General features: G+C 37.1%; 1 protein-coding gene across 1 annotated transcript; it reads right to left on the bottom strand.

Moving 5' to 3' along the window:
• Positions 1-12,095: 12,095 nt before the first annotated feature.
• LOC127106663 (glutaredoxin-C9) lies at positions 12,096-12,832 on the bottom strand. Its single transcript, XM_051043973.1, has one exon. It carries the CDS (start codon positions 12,674-12,676, stop codon positions 12,206-12,208), a length of 471 nt encoding a protein of 156 aa, XP_050899930.1. The 5' UTR covers positions 12,677-12,832; the 3' UTR covers positions 12,096-12,205.
• Positions 12,833-13,758: the final 926 nt, after the last annotated feature.

Below are 13,758 nucleotides of genomic sequence, written 5' to 3'. Positions count from 1 at the left end.
AGCGGGATTTTGGAGCAGCAGTATTTCCCAGTCATCAGTAAGTGTCTGGTCGAGTTTTCTTTGATGTCCTGTAAAACATCATCGTTCGATGTCCAGTCAACGTCAAGTTATTTCCCAGTCATTGTTTAATGTCTGGTCGATCATTTTTGATGCCTGTCAACATCATTGTTTGATGCCTGTAAACATCCTTATTTGATGCCTGTCCACATCATTGTTCGATGTCCTGTCAACATCATTGTTAGATGCCTGTAAACATCCTTATTTGATGCCTGTAAACATCATAGTTCGATGTCCTGTCAACATCATTGTTCGATGTCCTGTCAACATCATTGTTTGATGCCTGTAAACATCATTGTCCGATGCCTGTAAACATCGAGTTTTCTCCCAGTCATTGTTTAATGTTTGGTCGAGTTTTCTTTGGTGTCCTGTAAAACATCATCGTTCGATGTCCAGTAAACATCGAGTTTCTTCCCGGTCATCAGTCAGTGTCTAGTTGAAGATGTACCCTTTGATATGTCGCCATCAGAGTAATGATTGGTGTTATTTCCGACGATTGCCAGCGGAGTTATCACAAGGAAAGAAGATTTCGGGGTTCAAATACGGTGATTTGAGGATCATTTGCGCGAAAGAAAATTCGAGGTTCAAGAAAAGCATAAAAAAGGAAAGAAATGATAAATCCCCAGCGGATATGTGGTGATCAGGCCATGGTTATCCCTGCGTTACCATTTATTTTGGTATCCAGGTCGACAGTGTTGTTTCGGTATTCAAGCCGACTTTCTCCGTTCCAGACGGATTTTTCTTCAAGATGGTGTTCTTCGCCGATTCTGACAGGCGTTGTTAATTATTATCCCATCAGAGTGCAAATTGTTCGTTTGTTCTTGGTATTCAATCACTCTTCATCCTGATCATCTGAAAGCCGAGGCTAGCTTAACATATTTACATATCATTTTTATCATTTTTGCCCTCCTCTTGGGACTAGCTTAACATATTACATATCATTTTTTAGGTCATTAGGCATTGCATATTGCATATCATGTGGTTACATTGTGCAAGTCATTCTCCCAAGTCTTGTTCAGAAGATGAGGAAGTCAAAGTGCAAAGCTAGGGTTTTATTGATTGATCATTGGCCATCTGAGGATTGGGCTATGAATTAGGGTTTCATGATTCTCAAGGGATATTGGTCTTCATCTTGTTTGAAGTGATACATCATCATCATCATGGTTTGTTATCATCAGCAGAATCAAGTGTTGGATCAGGATTCCTTGAGATTAGGGTTTTGACCACTGGTCAACCCTAATCAGTTGCATTGGGCCAATCAGGGCATGATCAGGAGATGGGGTCTATGATGGCTATGGGGTTCATTATATGATTATATGGAGATTATTGAGGCTAGGGTTTCACCCTTGAGCCATTTCGGTTGGAGATTGGGGCTTAATTTGATCTATGCATTGCCAATTTCATCTGTCAGTTGAAAAAGTCAACTGTGGTCAACTGTACATGATCCGATGGATTTGGAGGTGAAAATGAGTTGGATACACTTCATTCATGTTGGAACAAGTGTTATTTGACTTTTCAAAGCTTAAGAATGGAGAAAATCAAGTCAGAACAGAAACTGCCAAAAATAGAAAGTGACTTGTAATTGAAGTTTCCAAAAATGGAAAGTTTTTGACCTCAAAACCATGTGTCCAAGGAAGCTTCAAATGGAAAATTGTTCAACATGAAAGTTGTAGATCTTGTTCTCACCTTTCCAAAATGTCCAAGAACTTGAAAATCCCATGTATGGTTGGAAAATTATGGCTCAGTGAATTTCAAAAATGACCCATAATCAGGAGGCCATAACTTCCACATGGATTGTCCAAATTGGATGTTCTTTATATGCACAAACTCCATTTGACATGTACTTTCATGGTGCATAATTGGATTTCTTCAAAAATGGTCAATGCAAAAAGTCAAATTTCAACTGGACAGTTAAATGGATCAGGGGCAAAATTGTCCAACTTGTGAAATAATTGGAATTTTTGAGTGGGGATTTTTGCAACACCTCACAAATGGTATTTGAAACTTGTTGGAATCATCATAACATGCCAAGGCTTCATGGTTTGGAAATTGGCCATTGAAATGAAATTGCAAAAATGGACAAAGTGCAATCACATAGTGAAAATGAGAAATACACAACCAATGAGAGTGAAACAAGTTGCAACAGCTCACACATGTCATTTAGAGAGTGTGTGAGCTGTCCATGAGGTGGCAATGAGCTGGCAAGGGAAATTCCAATTTTGCCCTTACTTGAAATTAACACTTATGCTAATCATTTCCAATTGGTTAATTAGTGTGATTAAGTGGTAATTAAGCTTGAGTATATAATCCTAATCATCATCTAATCATAACAGAAAATCACAATTCCCAAAATCACATCTCAAATTCTCCAAATTCTCTCAAAAACTCAAGAACTCATCAAGAGCAAATTGGATCGAAACTCTCTCATTTCTTCACCAAATCGTGTGATTTTTGTTGCTTCAATCTCTATTCACCTTCCTCTAGTACTGTTTTGGTAAATTGGATTGAGAAAAGCATCAAATCGTGACTGTACAAGTAAGGTCCATCAATGGTGAATTGAAGAATTCGTGCATTGGAAGCAACTTCAACCGAACCTGAGCACTGCATCCAACTTCTTGAAGCTTATTCCTCATCTGTTTTGGATTTTTACACGCAAAGGACACAAGAATCAACACTGCCATCTCACAAGGTGCAAAATTCGAACATCATGTTTTCTTAAATTATTATATGTGTTTGAAAGATCGTTGCATGTAGATCAACATGATATAGCTAGTTTTCGATTTGATGAACTGTAGATTGAGTTATCGTGTTTTTAAGCTTTGAATGTGAAACTTTAATTGATCGATCCGTGAGATGTGTTAGGAATTAGGTGAAATTAGTTACATATTTGAGATCCTGACATCGTGACCTTTCCAACGGTTATCCATTTGTGAGATTTGGTTGTGAAATGAGCAAAGTCGAAGCTGTCGTTGATGAACGTGTTAATACCGCGCGGTGAAGAAGATGAAGTCTGGGAATGTTTCCTGTTTGATTCACGTTTCAGGCCTTTTCCAAATTCAAAATGTGTTTACCGCGCCTGGGAAGAAAATTACAAAACTGCCATTGAAAACTTAATTAAATTAATTTAATTCCAAATAATTATTAAAAATTCATATAAACTTTAGAAAATTCATAAAAAATTCATAAAAAATCAGAAAAATATGTGGATTTTTGTGTTGACTTCCTAATTGACTGTAGAATTTTATTGACCTATTGATTGAAGTTGTGCATGGTGGAAATTTAGCTTGACCTAGGGTTATTTGGCATGTGTGCAATTTTGATACCTTTGGCCATTTTGATTGTGAAATCCTCATGCTTACAAATAAATGCTTGAAAATTTTTGTGGTAATTGTAGACTGGCTAATGTTTATTTACATGTAAATTTCATGAATTTTGGATTTCTGGTGTTTGAGTTATGAATTTTGGAACCTAGGTGTGACAATTTGTGTCACACCTCATTATGTCAACTTGCTGGATTTATTTTCATGACCTAGGCTTGTTAGAATGATGTGAAATTTTGCATGGATGTTCATTAACATGATAAGATGCTATGTGTATTTTTCTGGATTTTTTCATTGCATTTTCAAATTGATTGGTATTTTTCATCTCTGTTGGTCAAATGTGCAAGTTCATGTGATATATGTTGGTAGATCTTGTGTGAAATGCTCATATGGTATTGAATGAACATGAAATTTGGCTTGCTGGTTATAGACACATGATAGAACATGATGCTTTTGGTCCCAGTCATTTCTTTATTGTTTTCATTGACTTATGAATTTTTGAAGTGAATGCATGTGTTGATGTTGTGATTTGGAGCATGTAATTGTGTCTGTTTTTGTTGATTTTCATTGACATGGTTCCCTTTTCCCAAATGAGCTAAAATTTGACATGATAGACCTAGGATATGTCCTGTTTAGGTGTAATTTATTTGAGATTTTTTGGATTTGTTTTGATATGGATTTGAATGCAATAGTTCTGTTTGGATGTTTGGTGTTCCATTTGAACTAGTTTGGATTGTTTTGTGCATAAAATGAACATGATGAATGATATGAACATGGGACTAATTGTGTTGGCTCTTGTTTGACATTAATTTGAGTTTGGTTAGAGATCCCTTGCTGTTTAGGAATTTTTCTTGCCTTTGGACCCTAGGCTTGGCCTAGTGGTCTAGTTTCTAACATTTGATTGATTTTTCAGGATGAAAAGGTGCAATGCTTATGGAGAATGATCCAAGTCAATTCAATTGATGTTGTTTGATGTTTGTACACTAACATAACTTTGTTTTGTAGGTTGTGAAGTTTGGGCTTGAGCTCATAGCTTGCCTTTGTTGTGCATTAGTTTGTATAGTCTGACTGATTAATACTTGCTGTTTATTTTTGCTTGTCTGAGTACTAACTGTGTTTGACTGTTTCCAGGTACTTTTAGTTGCTCAGTTCCTTGTGAACTTTTGCTTTGCTTTGCTTAAGCAACTTGCATTGAGGTATAACTTCCTAACTTCATGTAGTCTGGAGACCCGGTCTGTTATTTGACCGGGCAAACTGTCTGAAGTCCTCCTTAAGAGGCAATGGTTGTGATTGTTTAAAATTGTGCCTAAGCAGGTAAAGTCCTTAATCAAGGCAATTGGTGGAAGGTAGGGATATGCAATCTATCCCCCACTATTCAGTTGAGTCTTCTCCTTGCTCCCATTACATGGTTGTAGCATTGAGATCACAAGCCCAAGATCTTGTGCAGTGCACATTGTGTCAGAGTCTCTGAGTATAGAAGGGTTCCCCCATTCTGGACCCATGCTCATTTGTCTGAAGCTCTCCCTGGTCAGGGATAAGAGCTGTGAGGTCTGATCCTCACTTCACCTTTCATCTGCTTCACCTTAGCCTCGTAATGGCAAGGTTAAGAGCAAACACAGCCCGTACAGATGACTTGCTGAGGCAGTCAAACCTATTGTGTGAGCCCCTTGTTTGGTTATAGTGCGTGCTATGTGGATATCTGTTTGAGATGCTTGTTCTCATTTGATGTATGCTTGAATTATTTTTGTATGCTTGTATGCTTGCTTCTTTCCTGGATAGGAGTAGTTTGCTTATGCAAGTAGGATAGAAAACTGAACTTAGGGTAACGATGCATGACAACACTAGGCTCGAGTCCAGCTCCCTAGTAGTGTGTCTTTCCCTGGTTTCTGGCTAGTAATTCAGTCCCTTTCGGGGGAACTACATCGCCCTGATCCTTGTTCCAGACGAGGTATGTAGGCAGGTGGTCGTGCGAGACCACTCCGGGCAACCTTTTTCTTTTTTGTGTGTGTTTACTTGTTATCTGACTGTGTGTTTTGGTTCGGATGCCGACGTAATTCTATCAAGTGGTTGTCGGGCTCCACGTTTGCCATCTGTTGGTGCGTTTTGTGTTGTTTGGCGTGCGTAAGCCGAACTACAGTGGCTCTGATTCTCGTTCCAGACGAGATATGTAGGCATAGGATGCGATGTCCTATCGAGCTCCCTTCTCTTAACCCCACCTGCGTTCCCTGTGTGTGTGTGTGATGTTTAGCAACCTTTTCTTTTCTTAGAACGTGGATCCCGTCGAGTACGACGGACGTGAGGGGTGCTAATACCTTCCCCTTGCGTAACCGACTCCCTTACCCTTTCTCTTTGGTCGCAAGACCATTTCCTTTCCAGGTTTCTCTGAGCGTTTCCTTTCCCTATCTTGGGATAAATAACGCGCAGTGGCGGCTCTGTGTTGTATTTTTATTTGAGTCCCGCCGGTTGATTTTTCGCAGGATGCGACAACAGTGACGCGTTCCCACGAACTGTCACTGCCGGCAAGCTGAAAGCCGGAGAACGGATTCTTCAGTGGATTGTCTCACGCATCCTGCGACCAAAGAAGGGCGGTCTCTCCCGAGTTGAACAGGCTGAGGTTCATCTCATTTACATTCTGAAAAATAAGAAGAAAATCAACTGGCCCTACTACATTGCCAGTAGGATGTTCAGTCTACGTGATTCCGGACGAGGAACGGCTCTTGCCTACGGATCCTTCATTCAAGAAATCCTTACTGCAGCCGATGTCAATCATCCGTCCTTCTCGTACACTTCCATCTCATCTGACATAGAGTTCAGCCCAAAAACTCTGTCTATGATGGGATATTTTTGGTGCAATGAGCGGAGAACGTATAAGTTTGTTCGAAGAGGAAACGTTCTGGCACCTGTTGCAGCAGATGATGACAGTGATGAAAGTGAAGAAGAAGAAGATGAAGAGGAAAATGAAGAAGAGGATGCAGGGCAAGCCTTTGATCACCATGGTGGAGATAATAGTCCTCCACGTGTTGACACTCACGACTACTCCGACTCCGCTTGGGTTCAGCAGTCACACTCAACTGATGAAGATGTTCCCGTCTGGGGTGGCTGGGGTGAATGGCAACATACGGGCTGGTCAACTCAACGTCAATTCTACCAGCCGTATCACCAGGACAATGAAGAATCTCCTCCGTCTCCTCCACAGCACGCAAACTCTTCAGAATTGTTGGATATGATGCGAAACATGCAGCTAGCTCAACAATCCTTCATGCAAACCCAGGATGAGCGCTTTGCTCATATTAACGAGCAACTTCAAGCCCAAAATGAGCGTCTCGACACCTTCTCTACAAGCATGAATGACCGGTATGCAGACTTTTCGGCATCATTTGAACGTCAAGAACGGTCGATCGACGAGAGTCTCAAGCATCTGAACGGTGTTACCGAATACCTATCATCTCTGGCTGATCCCTACAAAAACCCGGGCATTTGTTACCATCCAGGACACCGCCATTAGGACATAGACATTCACATGCACTTTGTAGTTTGATTGTTATTTTGGATGTATTCAGTTCTCTGTTTTACTTGTTTATCTTCATGTGTTGTTCTTAATTAACGACTATTGCTCAGAAATGATATTGGTGTGATATTATTATCTGTTTGTGTTATTTCCTGTGAAATTTCCTTGTTATGTTGTTTAATCATTATGTGTCTCTTTTTGATGTTGTCAAAGGGGGAGAAAAGTGTACAAAGCAGGCATAGTGTACAAAGCAGGCATGTCCACAACTAACAGTCGCTGTCTGCAGATAGCCTTAGATTACAAAAGAAAGGGGGAGTGTGCAAAATGTTTCAATACCGCATGCTGTTTGTCTCGTTGGTTTATACAGGTTGTCATCATCAAAAAGGGGGAGTATGTAAAGGCAAAGAGTCAGACAACATACGATCGCTAGTTTCAATGATGACAAATGACCACCATGCACGTCTACAAACAAATGCAACATATTACCTATCATATCCTTTCCTATGCTTATCTAAATATGTTATAATTCTTAAAAACATATGTGGACAAAGTGTGATCATGACGAAATGCATGAAAATCACAAAACACAAATTTTTGCAGATTTGAAGACTTTGAGTCGACCATAAGGGTCGGCGCATAGCTCACGGGTCAGCGCATAGTTCAGACAAATTGGAGATTGGTCAGCGCATGCGTGTTTGAGTCGACCATAAGGGTCGGCGCATAGCTCACAGGTCAGCGCATAAAACCCTTGAGTCGACCACAGGTCGGCGCATGGCATAGTGATGCTATCCATAGGTCTGCGCATGAAACCTTTGTGTCGACCATAGGGGTGGGCGCATTACCCACGGCTCAGCGCACGCCGACCTATGGTCGACCGCTCGTGCGTAAACTCAGTTTTCTGAGTACTTTCCACTGTTTGAAAAGCTGTTATTTTTGGTTGGTTTGCTAGTTACTATAAATAGAAGTCAAAACACTTTTATCAACTAACATTTGTCAAATTGAATTCAAGTGTTCAAGGAAACAAGAAAGAGTGAAAAAGGTGTCCAAGATTCATCATCTTCATCTTCAACATCTCACAACACATCAACTACACACAACCATTTTTGATGTGCTTCGTGTTCGGTTAAAGGTGATAAGGTTCGAAGCTGTGATTGGAGAATCCGGTTCGGGTTGAAGCTTGTGGCAGGTTCTTTCTTGAATAAAACCATTAGGGTTTTGTCCTCCAATACCAGGTTTGTGTTTGGGGGTTTTTGGACGAATTGCTTCATTAATATTCAGCTGAGCGAAGGTGATTGAGAAGAGGAAGTCTTCATCAGTCTAGTAGCGGATTCGGTGATATTGAAGTGAAGGATTCGGGTTCGATTCGTTGTGTTTGAGATCAGTCGGGCCGAGGGTTTGAAGAACGGAAGATTCTTCAACAAAGGGGTTGGAATCGGAGGTCTAGCAACAACGATCGAAGGTCTTGATTCATCTTGAATCAAGGAGCAAGGATAGGAAGCATCATTCAACACATTGGAAGTTCTGTTGTTTACTTGCTTTGCAATCCTTGTATAAACGGTTAAATTTCACAGGTGATATCTAATTAATCATCTCAATTCTAATTCTAGAATTGAGGGCAGACGTACCCCGAAGCGAGGACGGCGGGGGAACCGCCTCATTAAATCTCTGTCTTCTTTAATTTTCTGCATAAGTGTTTTTCAGCTTAAAAATTAAGTGATTTTAGTTTAAGCAATTTTACCAAACATTGATATAAGTTGAGTAAGAGATTAAAACTCCTGTTTGAATAACAAAGTACAATAGTATATTGTACTAGGTCAATTTGAATTACTTACTCAACTCAAATATCACTTGGAGTGTTTATGCACACCAAGTGTTTGTTAATTTGCATAAGCCAAAGTTGTCTTAAGTTTGCATCCAGTTTAATTCGGTACTTTGGATCATAGGAACTAGGCTTGCTAGTAAGTGAAACATATCATTGATTGTGCAAATATTGTAGTGATTTGTATTTCACTTTATCTTTAATCCATTCGCTTAACGCATATCCGGTTTTCCAATAACGGTTCGTTTTAGACTAAAATTTTCCTCGGCAGCTTCCGCACTTAAAATAAATTTTCAAAACCAATTTTCTTTTAAATTGGTAGCGCCGACTCAAGTTTTTAATTGGGATCTATTCAACCCCCCCTTTCTAGATCCGTGCCATAGTCTAACACCCTTTACTCTTCATGGCCCATTTTCCTTTCGATCTTTTGTCCTTCTCGTTGAAGCGGGCTTGCAAAATGATCTCCGCCTTTGCCTTATCAGAATTTCTCTCATCCATCATTTTCTCATGGGCCTCAAGAGAGATTTGCAGCCCCTCTTTGTTCATCATTGCAAGATCCTTCGATTCCTCAATCGTCACAACTACATTGTCAAATCTTGGTCTTAAAGACATCATGATTTTCGCAACAACATACTGCTACGTAAATGTTTCTCCGCATGCATTGACCTGATTCACCGACCGAGTGATTCTCGTTGTGAAATTGTTGATTTTCTCCTCTTCTTCCATTTGAATAAATTTGAGCTGACGCTTGTGAGTTTGTAACCTCCCCACCTTCACCCTGTCATCCCCTGCATATGTTTTCTCTAAGATCTCCCACGCTTGCTTTGACGATTTATAATCACCAACTTTCTCAAAGTTATCACCATTAACACATTGATAGATAAAAATAACACTTTGAAATCTTTCTTCTTCTCTTCCTTATGTGTTGCTTGTTGTGCATCGGTTACACTCGCGTCAAGAGGAGTAACCTCATTCTTGATCACTTCAAGAACATCTTAGCAACCAAACAACACCTTCATTTGCATGCACCATTTATCATAATTCTTTGCATCAAGGATATGTAGGTGTACAGGGATTCTTTCATTGGAAACATAATTTATGTTGCACACTTGGTATTTGTGGATCAGAGCCAGACTCTTGATGTCAAATGTTGAAACTTTGAACCACAAGATTGGTTAACAATGATGGAGAGAATTAAAATATGGAGAGTGAAAGAGGAAAATTGAGGGAGAGAGAGAGAGAGAGAGAGAGAGAGAGAGAGAGAGAGAGAGAGAGAGAATTGACGGTGAGAATGAATATTGCATTAGCCTAGGATGAGAATGCATCCTATACATTTATACAAAAGTTACATTATGATTGGGAACCAAAACAACCAAATGAAATAAAAGAAAAGTATAAAAATCAGGCTCGTAATCGATTACACCATTTGGTTAACCGGTTACGGCTGACATGAATTAAATTCTCATTCAGTGGTAATCGGTGAACACCACAGGTTAACCGGTTACAACTGCAAAATCTTCACTTTTCAGCTACTTGGAAGTGCTACTAACCTTACTATAACCTATTACAACCCCGTGTCAACTGGTTACAACACTTGAATTACTTGAGATACATTCAACAAATTTTATATTTAAAAATATGATGTGACAGAAATGTGTAATCTAGTGCCACATAGACAATGTCACGTCCACATACACAATTGGAGTGTTGGAGGAGTTTTTTTTACTAGGAAGAATTGAATATTATATGACTTCTTTTTAGAGTAACACCTTTATGAGAGACACACCATATATTCACCAAAAACCTTAAGGTGATAGGAGAGGGAATTCTCTCACTTATAAATGCCGAAGTCTCCACATTTCCAACCAATATGGGACACTACACACACTTGCTACATTATCAATATTCTCCCTCAAATGTGAGTACACAATGCTCTCCCTCAAGTGGAAGTTCTTATTACTTCCACAAACTCTTTTACCGCACAAAACGTTTTTTACTCACCACCCTTGTGGCGCCGTTGACTTTTTGATACAAGTAAGTCGGTCCATTTCTCGAACCAAAGGCTCGTGATACAATGTCATGGGAGAGTTTTTCACTATGGAACATTGGACATTGGTGGACTTCTTTTTAGAGCAACACCTTTATGAAAGACACATCACGTATTCATCCAAAATTTTAAAATGATAGATGAGTGAATTCTTTTACTTATAAATATTAATGTCTCCACATTTTCAACTAATGTGCAATTATTATCCACACTATTTATATTTACTCCATTCTCAACACAAGGAGCTTAAAAAATTAAAAATGGAGACAAATTGCTGAAGTTTTTTTCAAAGAGAATTAAATTTTTTAAAAATTAAAAGAGAAGAATTTGAAAATACATTTAAAACTTTTTATTTTTAAAACTCATCATTTAAGAAATCAACCACTATAAATATCAAACAAAAAGAATTGTTAAAATTTAAATCTAAAATCTTAAAATATAAACACACTTTCAGATCTCAAACTTTTATCAAAATATCAATACCTACGTCAATATTTAAATTAATTATTTTGGGCCAATTTATTATAGTTTTATTTTTTTGTGAAATTATTATTTCAAAATACAAATAAATTTATCTTATTTGTTGCAACATTTGTTTAAATAGTAATCTAAAGATTATTTTAAATAAGATGTTGTCGGTGATCCTAAGTTTCTCTGCAATTTGCAAATAAAATAAACACATATTAAACTACGTGATTTTGAAAGAAAAATAAAAACTTGTGATATATTTAATTTCCTAATCTACAAAAATCAAATTGGCTTAGATCATCAAATAATCCCAAATCATGTTTCCTACGTGAGCACTGACATCTTAGACAACATGGCACTAAATGTAACACATCACCATGAATAACTCTCACAAATATAAAGTTAATTAACGGCAAATATGAGACAAATTTCTATCCATTTCAACTAAAGTAACGTAATTTAGATTATTTGGTAGGTGTAGAATAGAAGGGGTGGATAAATTTGAACTCTTCCATTGTAATTGATGGATTTATTATCTTTTTTTCAACTAATATTAAATGATATCTAAAACATTATCATCTAATAATAATTTTTTTAATAATAAAAAGGTAAAAATTTTAATGAATATTTTAAAATTTTGATAGTTTTTTTTTAAAGAAAAAAAAATTAATGTTCGTGAATTTTATAAAGAAAATTGATCATTTATATGATTTTAGTATAATAAATATTAAACCGATCAAACTAACTCGATTAATATGTAATTTAGATTATATTTAAATTTTGAGATCGATGTCAATCAAAATCTGTATATTATCCAGCACTATATAATACTAGTATGACTTAAAATTGCATCCAACTCCAAAGACAAAAAACAAATAACTTGAAAAATACTCCTTTATTATAACTGTATATACCTCTATAAACTCCAAAAGGGAAAGAAAGGAAATAAAAAATTTAGTGGAAAAAAAGAACAAAATAATGATTGCTTAGAGCCATAAAGCCCCAGCTTGTTTGAGAATAGGGACCAATTCACCAGAAATATGAGTGGCCATAATTCGATCCAATCCTCCAAACAATTTTCCACCTATAAACACTACTGGAAATTGAACCTTCCCATCATCATTTGCAATTGATTCCAATTCTTTAACAGCTTCAACTTCATCTTTCTCTTCAACTTCATGTACAGCCGGATTAACACCGAGACCGAGAAGCAACCGCTTCACGACATGGCTCATACAACATCCGCGCCTAGCGAAGACTATAACCGCGTTCTCTGATACCATGTTAAGAATTAATGTTTTCTGGTCTTCATTAATATTAAAGGAAGAAAAGATATGAGATGAATCATTGATGGAATTGTGGATTTTATTTGTTATCAATGTGTTTGGTTTGGTACCATTGAAGTGAGAGGTGGAAGTGGTGTGTGTATATGACCTATAAGGAATTGCTTGTTGCATGATGTTTTGTTTTAAGGGAATATGAGAGAGAAGAAATGTGTGGTTTTTTTGTTTGTGATGGTTGAATTGCGGTAATGGTTTATGAAAGGGCGCGAGTATATATATAAATGGGGATGGAAAATATGCCAAGATATATATAAAGTCTAAAAAAAATTGAATATTATTATTAAATGTTGTTTGCAAGTGATATATATTTGTTTTTATAATAAACTTATAACGTCATAGGTTGTAACATTACACGGTATTGGACGGCCATTCCACTTGCTACGTACTCCTACATCCCATCCCCACTTGTACATATCCTATTTTTATGGAATAGAAAACATAAATTAGTAAGAATTTATCATTAGAAAAAATAAATCAGTAAATGAAATGAAATTCTTAAAAGGGAAACGAACATGGAATTAAGAAAAAAAAATGCAAACAAAGGAGAGTGACGACTATTATTACCGAAAGAAAGAGGATAGGAGCGACAAGTTAAAAAAAGAAAAAAAAGGGATAGGGACGACGTAAGCGTCATAAGCCACGATGCATGACATATGAATGAGGGCCCTACTACGTCAGAAAGATTGAGCTGTATCTACCATTGCGTCACCATGATGTTTTCTAACAATTAATTACATTATTATTCGTTTAACCATCAATGAGTTCATACAGCTGGCAAAAGAATTAATCAAAGAAATGCATACTTGTATTTTAAACATGTGTTTGTCTAGTTTTGTGAGAGAAGCCATATCCTTAACATAAGTTTTGTGAGATTATTTGTTTAAGAGAACTTGTGAAAATAATTTACGATATTATTCATAAAGAAATTTCAACTTATTTTTACAAATTTGTCAAGATAATTAAACTTTAATTTTGTATTTTAATATAAAATATAAAATTAAATATAAAAAATAATATATTTATTTAAATAGACCGTCCTAAGAGACTTAAAAGACTTTTTTTATGGCTTGTGGCCTGACCTATTTAACTAAATAGGCTTATAAAAAAGCCTAGACATTTTCTACTTAAAAAAAGTATGGTCTTGTTGGGTGAGTTTTTCACTATGGAGCATTGAACATTGTGAAACTTTTTATTTT

This window comes from Lathyrus oleraceus, chromosome 7, assembly GCF_024323335.1.
Source record: "Lathyrus oleraceus cultivar Zhongwan6 chromosome 7, CAAS_Psat_ZW6_1.0, whole genome shotgun sequence".
Lineage (NCBI taxonomy): Eukaryota > Viridiplantae > Streptophyta > Magnoliopsida > Fabales > Fabaceae > Lathyrus > Lathyrus oleraceus.
This window is presented reverse-complemented; position numbering and strand designations above follow the sequence as displayed.